At 45.3% G+C, this 19,489-nt stretch overlaps 1 protein-coding gene across 1 annotated transcript in view; it reads left to right on the plus strand.

Annotated features, from left to right (window-relative positions):
• Positions 1-19,476, plus strand: part of parpbp (PARP1 binding protein) — a 43,352-nt gene extending 23,876 nt beyond the window's left edge. Inside the window, 5 exon segments of the mRNA XM_080191422.1 lie at positions 10,035-10,218; positions 11,643-11,824; positions 13,168-13,252; positions 14,779-14,944; positions 18,856-19,476. Of these exon segments, the coding sequence (XP_080047548.1) occupies positions 10,035-10,218; positions 11,643-11,824; positions 13,168-13,252; positions 14,779-14,944; positions 18,856-19,157 (919 nt within the window). The 3' untranslated portion in view covers positions 19,158-19,476.
• Positions 19,477-19,489: the final 13 nt, after the last annotated feature.

The raw sequence follows: 19,489 nt of genomic DNA on the forward strand, positions 1-19,489 counted from the left end.
CCTTTAAAACAGATGAGGAGGAAATTCTTCAGCCAGAGAGTGGTGAATCTGTGAAACTCTTTGCCGCAGAAGGCTGCGGAGGCCGGGTCATTGAGTGTCTTTAAGACAGAGATAGGCAGGAGAATTGGAATGAGAAAAAATCAGCCATGACTGAATGATGGACCAGATTGGACGGGCCAAGTGGCTTCATTCTGCTCCTACATCTTACGGTGTTATGGTCTTTTGATTCAATGGCACTTTTCTTTTCTACTAATTTGCCATCTGAGAATGAATTTCTATTCTTTTTGCAAGTAACCAAGCAATGCAAAAGTTAGCCAAAGTCCCACATCTTGTTTAATGCTTGTCCTAGTGCCCACCTCTGTGGCTGCCTTCAGATTCGAAAGCCATCGAGTACGTGAGGCAGAACCTTCCGGGCATTTTGCCTTGTGAGAGGGGTGGTATGTTTCATAATGCCTGTTGACATTGTATGTTTTTGGGATTACAATCACTTCATTGCAGACAATAAATACGAGGGTCTCTCTTTCTGCCGAGTAACAAAAGATAATCCAACTTCCAAGCGTGTCCTGGACACGGAATGAACATTGACTTTTCCCTTTCTGCCCACCTGCACTCTGGATCCTCCAGTGTTGATCCCTCTCTACAGCAGCCTCTCTCTGCCTCAGTTTACATTGTAATTTATGTTGTAGTAATATTTTGGAGCAGAAATATTTTGATGTCATTTCCCTTGAAGGTACAGCTTGTACTGAGGAGTTGGCTACCCACACTACCTGTTCTGCACACCACAAGCGAGATGCAGAGCCAGCCAGTCACTTGGAGGTGTTGATAGCAATTTGGATGCCTCTTGGCTTTACGCTGCCCAGCTGCAGATGACACCCAGTTTTTGTGCTTTCAACCACAATCTGAATGGGCAAGGACAGGGTCACAAATCACAACCCCTGCACCTAAAAAATAATCAGTGCTATCCGATTTCTCACCCAATGTTTTAAGTCAACAACTTGCTTTGGAACTAATAAATATTATACAGTCATAAGAAGCATAGAATCTTACAGTGCAGAAGGAGGCCATTCTGCCCATCAAGTCTGCACCGACAACAATCCCACCCAGGCCCAATCCCCATAACCCCATGCATTTACCCTAGCTAGTTCCCTGACACTAAGAGTCAATTTAGCATGCCTGATCCACCAGCACATCTCTGGACTGTGGGGAGGAAACCGGAGCTCCTGGAGGAAACCCATGCAGACACAGGGAGACTGTGCAAACTCCACACAGGCAGTGATCCAAATTGGGAATTGAACCCGCGTCCCTGGCGCTGTGAGGCAGCAGTGCCAACCACTGTGACATCGTACCGCCCAGTTTACATCCATGTCCAGGACATGCTGCTACAAGGTGACCCCTCTTACAGTTGACAACACGATTGCGATGTTGCAATCGTTCCCACCATTCCAACAACACGTCCAGTGCATTGTGAGTACGGAAGTGCAGGAAGACCACTGTGTTCCGTGCCAGAGAACGTGCACCTCCTGCTATTGATTTTTTTTTGACTGTTTTCTGTTTTGCTCCTGCCTGATGGGTAGCTTTGTGTAAAGTGGCGAAGTGAAGAAGGAGAATCGAGTGCAAAATCAAAAAAGGTGGGAAAAGACGAAGTACGGAGGCAGCGGAGGAGGGAGGGGAGTGTGGTCTGTGCTAGGGTGGAAGGCAGGAGAGAGTTAAAGGACAAAAAAGGATGGTGCATATCAAAGAAGGGAAGAGGCAGAAGTTATGTCTAGATAAGTATAAATGGCAACAGCAGAATCATTAACAACAGCTGCTGTCAGAGATGAGGATCTGAAATGATTCAATTTAATATTGAGCCTGGAAGATTGTGAGGTGCCTAAAGGAAGGTAAGGTTCTGTTTCAATGTAAGTGGGGGCAGGAACAGTGCAGGAGTCGGGAGGGGGGGGGCATCTAATTCATTTTCAACTTGGAATGTGAGGCAATGACTCCCCTACTTTTGGGAACTCTCACTCCCCAGTTATGGGGCTGCTCAGACTGCCACCAGGGGTTGCTGTGGGGACAGCAAGCGTGCCGGTGAATGTGCACTCTCCCTGACCCCTGTTGGTCAGAAGGTTGTGGGCTGAAGTGCCACTCCAGGCACTTGAACACAGAATCGGGGCTGGGGCACATCAGGATAGCGCTGAGCGTGGTCCCTGCGCTGTAACACCATCTTTAGGATCAGGCGTTAATCTCTCTGATCCTCTTGAGTGGAGGTAAAGGATCCCAGTTCAGAAGCAGCAAGGGTGTTTTCCCTGGTATCCTACTAATATTTATTCCTCAACTAAAATCACTTCCAGAACAGGAATAACCGGCAATATTATTAATTGGCTGTTTGTGGGAGCTTGTTACAATGCAGATTGGCTTCTGCATTACAGCAATGTCTAGACTTCAGGGATAATCTGTAAGCTGTAAAGGGCTCTGTCACAGTTTGAGATTGTAAAAGGTGCCTTTTTATCAGCAACACCTTGTTGAGTGACCCTAATGGCAAATGACTAGTGCCATGTGTCCAATAAAGACAACTGGGAAGCTGGGATGGGGTGGGCGCTGAAACCTGGCATCCTCACACTTGCACCACCTTCACCAACACTGTTTAGTTTGGCAAACTGGTTTGTTATATCTGCATTTCTCTTTAAACGATCAGAACCGTGGCATTGCCCCGAGTTCCCAGTAACGTTGTGGGACATCAGCAGATTCTGTCAGCCAGCCTTGCATTTGGTTTATTTTTATAACCTGTCAATTATTACACAATTTAGAATTGGCCAAATATCTTCACTGTTATGAGGTCAGAGTCCAGCTCTATCAGGCCGTAGTTTAATGTCCTTTCCCAATCCAACCTCGATTTCAGGATTTCCTATTTAGAAAGAAAGGGGTTTATAATAGTCAGTATTTTATTTGTATTATATCTTGTCTGTTAAGCACAATTATAACTTTTTATCAAAATTTTCTCTGCGACAAATAGGCTACCTTATGATGACTAGATGTGTGTCTGTATCTATTTACTTTATCTCTATATTTGCCAATCGGTGGACGCCTCTCTTGTTTAAATCATTCCTTTGCTCCTTACGAATAAAGCTTGCATTTATATAGCCCCTATCATGGCCCTTGGATCCCAATGCATTTTACAGTCAATGAAATATTTTGAAAGTCTTGTCACTGTGATAATATAGGTGACATAGCAGCTAATTTAATTTTTTAAAAATTCATCTTTGGGATATGGACATTGCTGGCAAGGCTATTACCCATCCCCAGTTACTCGTCAGAAAGTGATGATCTGCCTTTGTAAACTGCTGCGTTCTCTATGGTGTAGGTACACCCACAGTGCTGTCAGGGAGGGAATTCCAGGATTTTTACCCAGCGACTGTGAAGCAACAGCAATATATTTCCAAGTCAGGATGGCTTACAAGTGGTGGTGTTCCCTGATACCTGCTGCCCTTGTCCTTCTCGATGATAGGGGTCATGGGTTTGGAAAGTGCTGTCTAAGGAACCTTGGTGAGTTCCTGCAGTGCCTCTTGTAGATGATAGACACAATTGCTGCTGTTCGTCAGTGGTGGAGGGAGTGAATGTTTGTGGAAGGAGTAGCAATCATGTGGGTTGCTTTATCCTGATGGTGTTGAGCTTCTTGAGTGTTATTGGAGCTGCACTCATCCAGGCAAGTGGAGAGTATTCCATCACACTCCTGACTTGTGGCTTGCAGGTGGTGGACAGGCTTTTGGGAGTCAGGATTCCCATGCACATTCCCACGCAATTCCCAGCCTTTGACCTGCGATAGCCATAGTATTTATATAGCTGGCCCAGTTCCATTTCAGGTCAATGATGTGGGGGATTCAGCAACGGGGTAATGGCGTTGAATGTTAAAGGGTGATGGTAAGATTCTCTCTTGTTGGAGATGGCCATTGCCTGGCACTTGTGTGGCACAAATGTGGCTTGCCATTTGTCAGCCCAAGCTTGGATATTGTCCAGATCTTATTGCATTTGGACGTGGATTGCTTCAGTGTCTGAGGAGTCATGAATGGTGCTGAACGTTGTGCAGACATCAGTGCACAGCAAGCTCCCACAGACAGCCATGTGATAATGACCCAATAACCTGTTTGCTACTGACCTGAGCAGGGTATTGCATAGACGAGACTGATGTTCTTGGGAGCTTAAGTTGACCTATTTTAGCACAAAAGTCTCAGTTTTGATTGGACTGAAGGGCCGATTTTTCACTGAAGTGTCTAGAACTAATGCTGTAATTATCCCTTGTTGCCCTGAGGAGGTGGTGGTGGTGAACTACCAATAATTGAGAGGCTTCCTGGGGAGTTTGAAGGGCAATCAAGCCAACCCATTATGGGGTGCATCTGGAGACCTAGCCTGGGTACGATAGTTGGCTTCTTCCCCAAATTCATAAATTGGTTGGGTGTTGATGCTGTTTAATTTGGATAAATGTGAGGTTATCCACTTTGGTAGCAAAAACGGGAAGGCAGATTATAATCTGAATGTCCATAAATTAGGAGTGTGCAACGAGGCGGGAAAGTGGAACTGATCCACTTCAGATCAGCCATGATCTTATTGAATGGCGGGGCAGGCTCGAAGGGCTAGATGGCCTACTCCTGCTCCTATTTCTTATGTTCTTATGACCTGGGTATCCAGTCACTGAAGGTAAGCATGTGGGTACAGCAGGTGGTGAAGAAGGCAAATATTATGTTAGCCTTTATTGTGAGAGAATTGGAGTACAGGAGCAGGGATGTTTTGATGCAATTATATAGGGCCTTGGTGAGCCCACACCTGGAATATCGTGTACAGTTTTGGTCTTATTTGAGGAAGGATGTTCTTGCTCTATCGGGAGCTCAGCGAAGGTTTACCAGGCTGATTCCGGGGATGGCACAACTGAAGTATGAGGAAGGATTGACTAGGTTAAGATTATATTCACTGGAGTTCAAAGGAATGAAGGGGGATCGTGTAAAAACCTATAAAATTCTAACAGGACTGGACAGGGTAGATGCAGGAAGGATGTTCCTGATAGTGGAGGAGTCCAGAACCAGGGGTCATGGACTGAGATACGGGGTAAACCTTTTAGGACTGGGATAAGGAGAAATTTCTTCACCCAGAGAGTGGTGAGTCTGTGGAATTCTCTATCACGTAAAGTAGTTGAGGCCAAAACGTTGAGTGTTTTCAAGGAGCAGTTCGATATAGCTCTTGGGGCAAAGGGGGTCAAAGGATATGGAGGAGAGGCGGGCCAGACGATTGAGTTGGATGATCAGCCTTGATCAAAATGAATGATGGAGCTGGCTCGAAGGGCCGAATGGCCTCTTATTTTTTCTTAATGTTTTGATGATTACAATCTGACAGCAGTCACCGTGGCAACAGCAAGCCTCACCATTTTGATTTTACTGCTTTTCCAGATTTTTAAAACTGAATTTGAATCCTGAAATTGCTTGGTTGGGAGTTGAATCCACAGAACCATAGAAATGTTACAGCATGGTGGAGGCCATTCAGCCCGTCTCGTTTCTTGCTCTCTCTCTCTCTCTCTCTTCCCCTCCCCCCACAATGTGTTCCTGTGTCTCTCTTGTGCACTCCCCTCTCTCTCTCTCTCTCTACGTCTCTCGCCAGTTTCAGAACGGTGTCAGCAGATTAGGATTGGTGAAGGAAGGAAATGATAGAAATGAGAGTAAGTTTAACTGAAGCCGGAGTGGAATGATCAAAGCACAAGTCCATCCATCCACCTTGGCTCTGTGTCCTTTATATTCTCGTGGAACAAAAATCTATCAGTTTCAGACTCTTAAATTATTAGTTAAGCCAACATCTGTGTTCTGTGGGAGGGCAACACCACTTTGCGTGCTAGTGTCTCTAAACATCTCCTGAATGGACTGCTCTGATTCTTTGTCCTAGGCCTGTCTATCTATCAATGGAAAATATTATGTTCCTATCCACCCCAGCAAACCCTGACAAAATACTCACATCATCCCTTCATCTTCAACATTCAAGAGGGTTGCAAGACTAGTTTTTATTGGACCTGTTGGTTATGGGATCGCTTAGCTCTGTCTGTTACTTGCTGTCTGGCACGCAAGTAAGTCCTGTGTTGTAGCTTCACCCGGTTGACTCCTCATTTTTAGGTATGCCTGGTGTTGCCCCTGGCATGCCCTCCTGCCCTCTCCATTGAACCAGGGTGGATTCCCTGGCTTGATGGCAATGGGGGATATACTGGGCAGATTGTACAATTCTGCTGCTGCTAGTGGCCCACAGCGCCTCATGGATGCCCAGTCTAGGGATGTTGGGTCTGTTCTGCACCTATCCATTCATTATGGTGTTACTGCCACACGACACGATGGAGGGTATCCTCAGCCCAAAGATGGGACTTCATTTCCACAAGGTGATCACTCTGCCCAATACCAATACGTTAGTGAGAGGTAGATAGGTGAGGGTGAAATCAAGTAGGTTTTCCCCTCAGGTCAGTTCCCTCACCACCAACCTCACACTCAGTCTGCCGGCTATGTCTTTGAGGATTCAGTTAGATCAGACTTCAGCAATGTAACCGTGCTACTGTGAGTTGAAGTTCCCACCCAGAGTACATTTTGTACCCTTGCGACACGGTAGCACAGTGGTTAGCACAGCTGCTTCACAACTCCAGGGTCCTGGGTTCGATTCCCAGCTTGGGTCACTGTCTGTGTGGAGTTTGCACATTCTCCTCGTGTCTGCGTGGGTTTCCTCCGGGTGCCCTGATTTCCTCCCACAGCCCATAGATGTGCGGGGTTAGGTTGATTGGCCATGCTAAGAGATTGCCCCTTCGTGTGTCCAAGGCTGCGTAGGTTAGAGGGATTTGGGTGTCAGGACTGGATGGGATTGTGTTTGGTGCAGACTTGATGGGCCAAAGGGCCTCTTTCTGCAGTGTAGGGTTCTATGACCCTCAGTGCTTCTTCCAAGTGGTTTTCACCATGGAGGAATACTGATTCATCAGGTGAGGGAGGGTAGGAGGTGGGAACCAGCAGGAGGTTTCCTTGCCCATATTTGACCTGATGCCATGGGTCCAGAGTCAATGTTGAGGACCCCCCGGGGGAACCCCCTCCTGACTGTATACCACTGTGCTGCCGCTACCTCTGCTGGGTCTGTCTTGTTGGTAGGACAGGACATAGCCAGGAATGATATTGGTGGTGTCTGGGGTGTTAACTGCAAGGTATGATTCCGTAAGCATGACTATTATCAGGCTGCTGCTTGACCAGTCTGTGAGACAGCACTCCCACTGTTGGTACAAGCCCCCAGTTGGAGGTGAGGAGAACTCTGGGTTAACTGGGCAGGGTGTGCCTTTGCTGTTTCCATTACCTGGGTGGCTGCCAGATGGTCTGATTTTTGTTTTAATTTCTTGAATGGTTTGATAAAACGAAATGTCTCACTCGGCTATTTCAGAGGTGAGGTAAGGATCAACCACATAGCTGTAGTTTTGGAGTTACATGTAGGCCAGACTGCGTAAGGATGGCAGATTTCCTTCCCTAACTGGGCATTGGTGAACCAGGTAGTATTTTCATGATAATCCAGTTATTCTGTAGATACCTTCATATCGTGAATCCAGTAACATTGATGTAGACCAGTGGAGAGATTAAAACAGAGGGGCTTAATAAGAAGTCTCACAACGCCAGGTTAAAATCCAACAGATTTATTTTGTAGCACGGGCTTTCGGAGCACTGCTCCTGCATCAGGTGAGCTCCTTTATCAGTTGTCTGTTGATGGAGCAGCGCTCTGAAAGCTTGTGCTACCAAATAAACCTGTTGGACTCTAACCTGGTGTTGTGAGACTTCTTACTGTGCTCACCCCAGTCCGACGCTGGCATCTCCACATCAGAGGGGCAAAACAATGATCTGGGAGAGTTGTAGAACTATCAAAATTACCGAGATAGGGAAGGGTGAAGAGGGAATGATTTGAAAATCAGGATTTCAGTTTTAAATATAAGGCACTTATTATCTGGATTTGATTTGATCTATTATTGTCACATGTATACAGTGAAAAGTATTGTTTCTTGCGCGCTACACAGTGAAAGCATTCATAGTGAAGGAAAGAGAAGAGTGCAGAATGTAGTGTTACAGTCATAGCCAGAGTGTAGAAAAAGATCAACTTAATGCGAGGTAGGTCCATTCAAGAGTCTGACAGCAGCAGGGAAGAAGCTGTTCTTGAGTTGGTTGGGACGTGTCCTCCGACTTTTGTATCATTTTTCCCAACGGAAGGAGGTAGAAGAGAGAATATGTGGGGTCGTTAATTATGCTGACTGCTTTTCGGAGGCAGCGGGAAGTGTAGACAGAGTCAATGGGTGGGAGGTTGCTTTGTGTAATGGATTGGGCTTCGTTCACAACAGTTTGTAGTTTCTTGCAGTCTTGGGCAGAGCAGGAGCCCATACCAAGCTGTGAAACAACCAGAAAGAATGCTTTGTACATAAGAACATAAGAACATAAGAAATAGGAGCAGGAGTAGGCCATCTAGCCCTTCGAGCCTGCCCCGCCATTCAATAAGATCATGGCTGATCTGTCATGGCTCAGTTCCACTTTCCTGCCCTCTCCCCATAACCCTTAATCCCCTCTCTTATCAAGAACCCATCAACCCGCGTCTTAAAAATATTTAGCGAGGCAGCCTCCACCACTTCAACGGGCAGAGAATTCCAGAGATTCACCACCCTTTGAGTGAAGAAGTTCCTCCTCAACTCCGTTCTAAACCGCCTCCCCTTTATCTTGAGGCTGTGTCCCCTAGTCCTACTGTCTTTTTTGAGCGGGAAGAGTCTCTCCACCTCTATCCTATCCATCCCATTCATCATCTTATACGTCTCAATGAGATCTCCCCTCATTCTTCTAAACTCTAACGAGTACAAGCCTAGTTTATTCAGCCTCTCCTCATAGCTCAATCCCCTCAACTCCGGTATCAGCCTAGTAAACCTCCTCTGCACTCCCTCCAGGGCCAAAATATCCTTGCGCAGGTGCGGCGCCCAAAACTGCACACAGTACTCCAGCTGCGGCCTCACCAATGCCCTATACAGCTGCAGCAAGACCTCCCTACTTTTATATTCAATCCCCCTCGCTATGAAGGCCAGCATCCCATTCGCCTTCCTGACCACCTGCTGCACCTGCAAGCTGGGTTTTTGCGACTCATGCACAAGGACATCTTGTACATCTGTAAATGTTGGTGAGAGTCGTAGCTTACATTCTCAGTCTTCTGAGAAAGTAGAGGCATTGGTGGGCTTTCTTAAGTATAGTGTCCGCATTGGGGTGGGGACCAGAACAGGCTGTTGGTGACCTGGACACCTAGAAACATGGAGCTCTTGCGCATTTCTACTTTGTCCCCATTGATGTAGTCAAGGGTATGTTCTCCTTTACGCTTCCCGAAGTCGCTATCTCCTTTGTTTTTTGACATTGAGGGAGAGATTATTTTCATTGTACCAGTTCACCAGATTCTCTCTCTCTCTTTCCTGTACTTCGTCTCACCATTGTTTGTGACCTGACCCACTATGGTGGTGTCAACAGCAAATTTGAAAATTAAAATGGAGGGGAATTTGACCATAGGCGCATAAGGAGACTTCATAGAATCCCTACAGCACAAAAGGGGCCATTCGGCCCATTGGAATATGGACTGGCTCTCGAAAAGAACATCATTCCCACCCAGCACCCCCCCCCCGCCCCCCCAAACCCTGTGCATTTACCATGACCAATCCCTCTGATCTACATATTTGTAGACACTGAGGAGCAATTTAGCATCACACCTAACCCACACGTCTCTGGACTGTGGGAGGAAACTGAAGCACCCAGAGGAAACCCACACAGACGCGGGGAGAATGTATAAACTCCACACGGACAGTGACCCCAGGCTCGAACTGAAGCCCAGTCCCTGGTTGCTGTGAGACAGCTGTGCTAAACACTGTGCGGCTTGGTGTGAGTTAGTAATGGAGACAGCAGGTTCAGATGGGTTCAGGTTTATAGAGGGTAGAATGTAGGGGGCTGGCCAGGAATGCTGTGGGAGAATGTCTGATGGTTATCTGTCTTTGCTTTCAGTGTTGCAGGCAGTCAGATCCTGTCCACCATCAAAAGGCGCCTGCTGAAAGGCCAAAGCAGCGAGAGTCCATTCTGCCAGGCTGCCGAGGAGATCACACAAGAACTAACAGCGAGGATTAATAATGTCGTCAACACTCAGCACGAGTCCACCGATGAAATTACGACAGGCATCAGCCCTACGCGGGTGATGATACTTTCCATTCAAATCTCCCACTGCTTCGCTTCAGATCCTCACTCCCCTTTTTGTAAATATGATCCATGTAGCCCGGGGATTCGAGTTAATCCCCTGATTAGTGACACCGTCTGACTTCTTGGATAAATGTATTTCCTAATCATGCAACAAAAGATGAGTCAAATGACTTGAAAAGATCCTTCAAGTCACTTAGCAACAGCTCTTGTTCTAGATACAAGTTGCATCTTTGACTTTCAAATTTTCCGTAGGATATTCCACTGAAAACTTCATTCACTTGTTAACTATACCAAATACATTTAAATTACAAACCTCAGCTGCACCGGGTGTCACAGATAGATTCCTGTTTTAGTTTTGTTTTTGCAGCTTCTGTTGTAATTCTGTGAAGTTAGTGATGGATAATAATGCTGAAGTGATGGGTTTATGTTTAAACTGGAGCCCCAGTCCCAAAGCAACTCTGACGGGATTTTTTTTTTCATTCATTCATGGGACATGGGCGTCACTGGTTGGCCAGCATTTATTACCCACCCCTAATTGCCCTTGGAGGGCAACTGAGAGTCAACCACATTGCTGTGGCTCTGGAGTCACCCCAGACCGGAATTGAACCCGGGTTCCTGGCTCTGTGAGGCAGCAGTGCTAACCACTGTGCCACCCGTGAGTGATCTATTCGTAACTAATTTACTGAGTGGGCCGTTCTTGGCCGTGCTGAAATCCTAATTCAATGTAGGTATCAACAAATGTTGAAAGCTCCATGAAAAAAATCATAGGATCCACAGGTAATTGAGAGAACTGGAGGGAGGATGAAGAGAACTTTTTGTTTTAAATTCAGTGAGATGATCTGGGAAGTGCAGCCTGAGGGGGCAATGAAAGCAGTTTCAGTAATAAAGAGAATGGATTAAATACTTGAAAAGGAATGTTTGCAGGGCTCTGGGTGAAGAGTGTTGGGGATGGGAGAGTGGGACCGATTCGAATAGTTTAAGCAAAGAACCAATACAAACAGGGGTGGCACAGTGCCTCATAGCGCCAGGGATCCGGGTTCAATTCCAGCCTTGGGGAACTGTCTGTGTGGAGTTTGCACATTCTCCCCGTGTCTGTATGGGTTTCCTCTGGATGCTCCGGTTTCCTCCCACACTCCAAAGATGTGTGGGTTAGGTGGATTGGTCATACTAAATTGCTCCTTAGTGTTAGAGAGATTAGCAAGGTAAATATGTGGGGTATGGGGATAGGGCCTGGGTGGGATGCTCTTTTGGAGAGTCGGTGCAGGTTTGATGGGCCAAATGGCCTCGTTCTACACTGGAGGAATTCTATGAATCTATTCCAGGGTCGACTGAATCACCTGTTGTTTCATTTTGCCATTAGTCTTGTTCTTTCTTTCGATGAAAAGTTATTTTTTGTTTCTTTTTCAAAAAAATCTTTAGCCCAAAGTTTATGCTATCAATCACGCCACAGCATACGGTGGCAGGAACACTGTGAAAGCTTTCCTAACCCTACTCGATGAAGAGGCAGCTCAGCCACCCAGAAAAGCTAAGGCTGAGCTACTCTACGGAGATGAACAACATTCGACCATGATCGGACTGCCATGCATGCTGACCCTCTTCAGGTACAAATATTTCAATCAAAGTTTCATTCATAATGAAGGAACGTTGTGTCTCAAAGCACTTTGCAGCCAGTTTCTGAAGAGTCATCGTTGTCATGAAGAAGACACGGAAACACATGACCCAATCTGTGCACAGCCAGCTCCCACAAACAGTAACCTGATAATGACCAGGTATTCTGGTTTAATAGGGGTGGTGATGGCCTAGTGGTATTATCTCTGGACTAGCAATCCAGAAACTCAGCTAATGTTCTGGGGACCCAGATTCGAATCCCGTCACTGCAGATGGATAACTTGTGGAATAAGAATTACCTTTGCAAATTCTCTGTTCGTGCATCACTTGATTTCATTGAGAATAATGGAAGAACCAAGGAGAATATTTGGTGCTGTAAACTCTGCCATTCCTGAAAACACCAAAAGGCCATTCAGCCCTTCCCTTGTGCTAGTCTCTCAGTTGAAGTTATCCATGCCCTTTGGTACCCCTCAGGTTGACTATTCCAGTGCGCTCTGGGCTGACTTTTGCTGCGTTGCTCCCTCTGTAAACTTTAGCTTATCCAAAATTCTGCTGCCCATCAGCTAACTTACACTCCTCACCCATCACCCCTGTGCTTGTTGACCTGTCTTGTTTTCAATCTCCCCCCCTGCCCCTCTGCCCAGCTCTGCGACCGACTCCAGCCCCACAACTCTCCTCGATCTTTGTGCTCCTCCGATTCCAACCTCTTGCACATCCCCTACTTTCCTCGCTCGTTTGCACGTTCTCCCCATGTTTCTGTGGATTTCCTCCGGGTGCTCCGGTTCCCCCCCCAACACTCCAAAGATATGCGGGTTAGGTGGATTGGTCAAACTAAATAAGTCCTTAGTGTTAGAGCTGCCTTGGTCTGAACCTCTGGAATTCTCTCCCTAAACCTCTCCATCTCTCTATTCTCCTGTTGAGACACTCCTTAAGACTTAGCTCTTTGACTAAACGTTTAGTCACCTGTCTTAACATCTCCTCTTTTTAAACTTTGTCTGATGTTTGTGTGAGGCACTTTGTGACACATTAAATGACATTACAAAAAAGGAATTTGTTTTTAATCAATGATGACATTTGTGAGATTGTCTCTAAAATACTGCACAGTTTTGGCAACACTGAGATGGGGGAGGGGTAGTAACACCAGCACACCTCAGTAACAGCTTCACCTTTCTTTCCTCCTTCCTCATTCCCTTCTCTGCAGAAACGACCCAGTTATCTTTGCTAATTGCAGTGTGGCTGGTGGTTGGCACCTCTGGTAGACTGGCCCCACAGCCTGAGCGAGTGCAACTTTGCTCAGCTTTTTGGAATTAAACCTTTCATATTGTTTTAATTCTAGCTCTCCAAAGCAGTCAAGTGGCTTATCTCCAAAGCCCTTACGTCATCGCATTCAGGAAAAGATGCAGGAAGAGCGCCTGACAAAGGTGACGTTAAATTTTGTTGTGTTGAGCGAGTTTCTGCTGTGTGCAATTGCTGAAATTCATCTCCAGGTTGACTGATGCAACTGACTTTCATTTTGGGAGAAAATAGAAGCATTTCTGGAAGGTGTATGTGTGTACAAAGGGTGTATTTTCATAGTTTTTCTCCTATTGATCATCAGTCTTTGTTTACATCGTACCATTCTTTGTGGAAGTTTATTTTGGTTAGTTATGCTTCTTGCTTTATGTTGCTGAGTTTTTTGTGTGTTGCCAATGTGACTAAGGCATTATCACCAGTGCTATGATTGGTCAGTCACCAATGATATCCTTTGGGATTTGACTGTGATAGATTAACTTCCTCAACCTTGTCTGTCACTTTGTTTCACAGGACTGTGGGACCAAAGCCCACTGCACATTTCCTGGGCTCTCTCTGAGGGAGCGCTGAACGGTCAGAGAAGAAATACTGAGCTGAGGCAGCGCCGCACAGTCGGAGGGGCAGCCCTGAGGGTGGGCTGTGCAGTCAGAGGGGCAGTGCTATAGGAGCGCTGCACAGTCAAAGGACAGTGGTGGGGGGAACGCTTCCCTTTCAAAGGCACAACACTGAGACAGTGCTGTGGGAGTGCAGCACAGTCAGGGGGACAGTGCAGAGGATAGGCTGCACAGTCAGAGGTGGTGCTGTGGGAGTGCCGCACAGTCAGAGGGACAGTCTTCTGGGTATAATTTGAAACTGTGTCATGTCTGTCTGCTCAAGTAGATGTATCCATACTGACTGATAACTGTTGTCATCTGCCTTCCTCACTGAGTTGCTTCTATTAATCCTGTTAATAACTTTAAAACACTTCCTTTAATTGTTCTTATTCTAAAATATAAAGCCTTTGATATGTTTGTACTTCTTTTGTAGCCGCATCCCAGTAATTCTGCACTGTACCTTCTCGATATCATTCCTATAGTTTGAAGCCTGAGGAGGTTGTGTGATGTACTGGGTGGTGCTCCTTCCTCTGAGCCAAAAGCTTTAGTTCAAGTCCCAGTGCAGGACTTGATGGGCAAGGAAGGCGTATTCTTAATGGGGCCAGACAGGTCGAGCATCAATCTGGAGATCCTTCCAATGCTCCACAATGGGAGCTGCTAAAATTGGGAGAGTTTTCTGGTCAGCAACCTCCATAAAACAAGTCACTAAAGTACCTTACTAACTGTAACCATGGACCAACACAGAAGTCTATGGTTGGCAGTGCTCTGAAAAATTTCAAACCTAATACCAAACATTCCAAGGGTGACCTCCAAGGACGGTCTTACATCAGCCTTGCTAGACTAGGAACTGATTTTATTTTGAACTGATTAAACATTTACCTACAAAAATATGTTAGGTGCAAAATAGCACCGACTATAAATTTTCGTCCTGACACCAAACAATTGCAGGATTTAATTTGCATTGTCGATCTGAAAAATATTTGTGACTAAAGTTTTGTTGGAACACATGGATTATGTGTTTAGTTCCACTTAGGGGATTTTATTTCAATTCCCATTCTTTCCAGGTGAAGCATACTTTGATCAAGTCACAGTTTTCCTGTACATACAGAGAGGATTTTGAAGCAAACAACAAATCTCCCAACTATCCCAGCCTGAGCCACGCTCCAACCTGTGTGCAACCTGCACCTAAACCAGCTCTAACCATCTTCTGTGACGATGCACCTACTGAAGGTAAAGGCAATATCAAGACAAATCTATCTCTTCTTAGAAACCTTTTATAACATAGAACACTTCCTGCCCACAAACCCTGCTTCCTGTTGCCACCTCTTCATGCCATCATTGACCATTGTAAGTTGCTATGTCAACACCTCCCTTTCAATTTTGCCATGCTGACTGTCACAGCGCAGTTGCAAACTATGACTACCAGGGGGTTCTATAGAGTGAGTTTCTCTTGTCCCCAACTTGAACATCTAAAGCAAGTTATTCACCAATTGCCCATGGACAGCACTATGGGAAGTTTACCAATAAAATCTCCATGCTTTAGAGTTCCATTATTACCGCCTCATTGTAAATATTGAAATGGGATTTGTCAAAGTGCCACTTAATTGATCCAGAAGGTGAGAACGCAGGGAATTGGGGGTAGCGTACTGGATTAGATTGAGGATTGGCTGACTGGCAGAAAGCAGAGGGTCGGGATAAATGGGTCCCTCTCTGGCTGGCGAAATGTAACAAATGGGGTGCCGCAGGGGTCAGTTCTCGGATCTCAACTGTTTACAACCTATATAACTGATCTGCAAGCAGGAACAGGGTGTAACATAGCAAAATTAGTGGAAGCCACTAAAATGGGGGGAAAAGCGGTCAGTGAAGAGGAGATAACGTTTTTACAAATGGATATCGATAGGCTAAGAAAATGGGCCAAAATTTGGCAGACGGAGTTTAATGTGGATAAGTGTGAGGTTGTCCATTTTGGTGGAAAAAATAGGCAAATTATTACCTAAACGGAAAGTAGATTTAAAATATGTCCAGGCAGAGGGAACTGGGTGTCTGTGTCCATGGATCACAAAGTCAGTATGCAGGTGCAGCACTTAATAAAAAAGGTAAAGGGGATGTTGGCATTTATTGCAAAAGGACGGGAATATAAAAGTAGGGAAGTGTTGTTGTAATTATATAGGCTGTTGGTGAGATCACATCTGGAGTATGTGGTATCTTATTTGAAGAACGCTGTGGTGGCATTGGAGGCAGTTCAGAGGAAGGTCATTAGATTGATTCTGGGAATGAAGGGGTTAATGAGATTAAATAGCTTGGGCTTATACTCACTGAAGTTGTATAATTTTTGAAAAGTGATCGATAAAGCAAATGTTTCCTCTTATGGAGCAATCTCAAACAAGAGGTCATCGGTATAGGGTGAGAGGCGGTAGATTTAAAACTGAAATGAGGAGGAACTACTTCTCACAGGGATGGTGAAATTGTGGAACTTGCTGTCCCGTAGCGCAGTGGAGTCTGAATCATTGAAAGGTTTCAAGAGGGAGGTAGATATATTTCTAATTTTAGAAAAAGGGGTAAGGGGATATGGGGGACAGGTGGGGAGGTGGATGTGAGACCAGGGAGAGATCAACCATGATCTGAATGAATGGCAGAGCAGGCTCGAAGGGCTGGATTTGCAGACTTGTTCCTATCGGATACAAAATGAAAGGGAACATAAGTAGGTTTTCATGCTTACTATTAATGTTTGTGCAAAGTGTGAGTTTGTGCAGTAGCCTGAAAGATAGCACACAAGCCTTGTTCCATGATAAATACCTTGCAAAGAATTTAAGCACAATGGAAAAAAATGATTGCACACAACAAAGGGAGCGTTGCTTGCTGCAAATAACTTGCCTTTCTGACACCAGAAGACTCTTAGATTGACTTTTTAGTGTTGCTGTACTCTGTTACCTATTGGTACGAAATCCAGTCAGGAATGTAAGCAAAACCTCTTTAAACCAGAGAGTGGCGGGAATGTGGAACTCACTACCACAGAATGGTTGAGGTGAATAATATAGAAAGGGAAAGCTGGATAAATACATGAAGGAGAAAGAAACAGAAGGTTTGTTGATGAATTTAGATGTAGGGTTCAGAGAGCCACACATAAAGCAGAAAATAACTCCGGCATTGAGCTGTTTGACCTGAAACTGTGCTCTTACAAGTGGTCTTCTTGGTGGACAGTGGATTCTGAAATTGTACCCTACTTCCCATCATCCTTTCTAGCGTTTCCTGTGCTTTGTGGTACGATGAAAGATATCATTGAATCCCTACAGTGCAGAAGAAGGCCATTTGGCCCATTGAGTCTGCACTGACCACAATCCCACCCAGCCTCTATCCCCGTAGCCCCACACATTTACCCTAGCTAGTTCCCCTGATGCTAAGGGGCAATTTAGCATGGCCAATCAACCTAACCCGCATAATCTTTGGACTATGGGAGGAAATCCCAGGGAGAACGTGCAAACTCCACACCGGAATTGAACCAGGATCCACGGAACTATGAGACAGCAGTGCTAACCACTATGCCCCAGAAAGAGCTTGAAAGAACTTTTATATATACAGCATTTTTGGGGTTTTTAATAGTACTTGGTCTAATTTTCCCAAGCAACAGTGAAATGTCAAAGTGGTGCAGAGCTGTTAATGCTTTGAAGAAGGGTCAGACTCTGCAAACTCAAAGGCAGTGGACAAGAGTTCACCATCTCCAGCTGAATTTCAGAAATAGGAATAGTTAAATTATAAGTGTTATACAAGGGGAGATGGGAAATATCTCCAGTAAAAGGCCAGTTGAGGCTTGATGCTAGGAAGTGCTTAGAGTCATAGAGTCATGGAGGTTTACAGCATGGAAGCAGGCCCTTCAGCCCAACTTGTCCATGCCATCCTTTTTTTCTTTAACCCATAAGCTAATCCCAATTGCCTGCATTTGGCCCATATCCCTCTATACCTGTCGTACCCATGTAACTATCTGAATGCTTTTTAAAAGACAGAATTGTTCCTGCCTCTACTACTACCACCTCTGGTAGCTTGTTCCAGTCTCACCATTCTCTGTGCGAAAAAGCTTCCCCTCTGGACACTTTCGTATCTCTCCCCTCTCACCTTAAACCTATGCCCTCCAGTTTTAGATTCCCCTGCCTTTGGTAGGGGAGTCTAAAAAACTTCTTCACACAGTAGTAATTAGTCCCTGAAAATGCTTTTGCAAGTGCGGTCCTGGAGCACAAACTTGGGATGTACAGGTATCCAGATGGTTGCTAAGAAACTGTTCCCACTGTCAAAAGGATCAGTCACCAGAGGACACAACAGCAACAACTTATATCGTACAGCACCGTAACCGAGTAAAACATCCCAAAGTGTTTCATCAGCATTATCTGGGAAAAAAACTGACTGAGTCACAGAAGTAGATAGTTGGCAGGTGACCCAATCCTTGGGCAAAGAGATGGATTTTAAGGAGCGTCATACAAGGAGCTTAGGGGGAAAGGTCCAGGGAGAAGGAGATGGGTTAGTGCTGCTGTCTCACAACACCAGGGACCCAGGTTCGATTCCTGGCTTGGGTCACTGTCTGTGTGAAATCTGCACATTCTCCCCATGTCTGTGGGGGTTTCTCCAGGTGCTCTGGTTTCCTCCCACAGTCAAAAGTGTACAGGTTAGTTGATTGGCCATGCTAAACTGATCCTAGTTTCGGGAGAGTTGTGGGGGGGGAACGGTGATTAGCAGGGTAAATATGTGGGGTTATGAGGATAGGGTGGGATTGTTGTTGGTGTAGGCTTGATGGGCCAAATGGCCTCCTGCTGTACTGTTGGAATTCTATGAAACACATTATTTTAATGTGGAGAGTTATTAAAATCTGGAATTTCTGAATTCAGAAAATGGGAGTTACGAATAAACTTGAAGGAAACATTTGCTAAATTGAAATGTTGGGTGACAGAGGGGCAGTGTGAAAAACACTGAACTGCACTAGGTGGTTCCTCCCAGTTTTGGGAGGTGGGAGAAAGTGCTTTGATCCTTTGAAGAAGTTAGATTGAGGAAATGTGATATATGTTCCAAAAAAACCTTGTTATAATTTAAATTTGGAATTTCTCCAGTATGTTCTGAATTATGTTTCTCCCCTCTTTACCATCCTATTGAACAAGGAAATTCCAGGCAAACAGCCCAGGCCGCAGGGCAGGAATCCTCAGGCAAAAGAGGAACAGCGATAATTCTCCAGACAGCTGGGAATGATGGAATTGGGAATCAGAAAGGCAGCAGGAAGGTGACAAAGCGGAAACGGGTGGAATCGGACCCCGCTCTGGACTGTGAGAATGAACCACCTGAGGATGCAAAATGTGTCACGTTACAGAAGAAAACAGGGAAGGTCGTAAAAGGAGTCAAAACTAAGGCCAAGAATAAGTTAATTCCTGGACAATCAAAGCTCACAAATTTCTTTAGGGTTTAAATTCTTTTTCTACTTTTGAAACTGGACAAGATACATGTTTGAAATGTTAAACCCATCGATTATGAAGAAGCAGTTTGTGTGAATTTATTTTTAAAATGCACAGTACATGCAAAGCTCTCGCTCTTACGCACGCAGGCTGTTCAATACTTCAATTTTTTTTTAATACAGTGACAGTCACAATTTCAATAACGAATAGTTATTAACTTTGAACAAGTTATTAAAGGGTTCACAGTTTAAGCTGTGGAGAATAGATCACAGGACGGACCAAATGCACGGTTTCAATCATCTACGCATACACAGTGGCATTAATCAGATGCCGGGTTTAAAGTTTC

Source organism: Carcharhinus amblyrhynchos, chromosome 6, assembly GCF_965287045.1.
Source record: "Carcharhinus amblyrhynchos chromosome 6, sCarAmb.v2.hapA, whole genome shotgun sequence".
In the NCBI taxonomy this organism is placed as follows: Eukaryota; Metazoa; Chordata; class Chondrichthyes; order Carcharhiniformes; family Carcharhinidae; genus Carcharhinus; species Carcharhinus amblyrhynchos.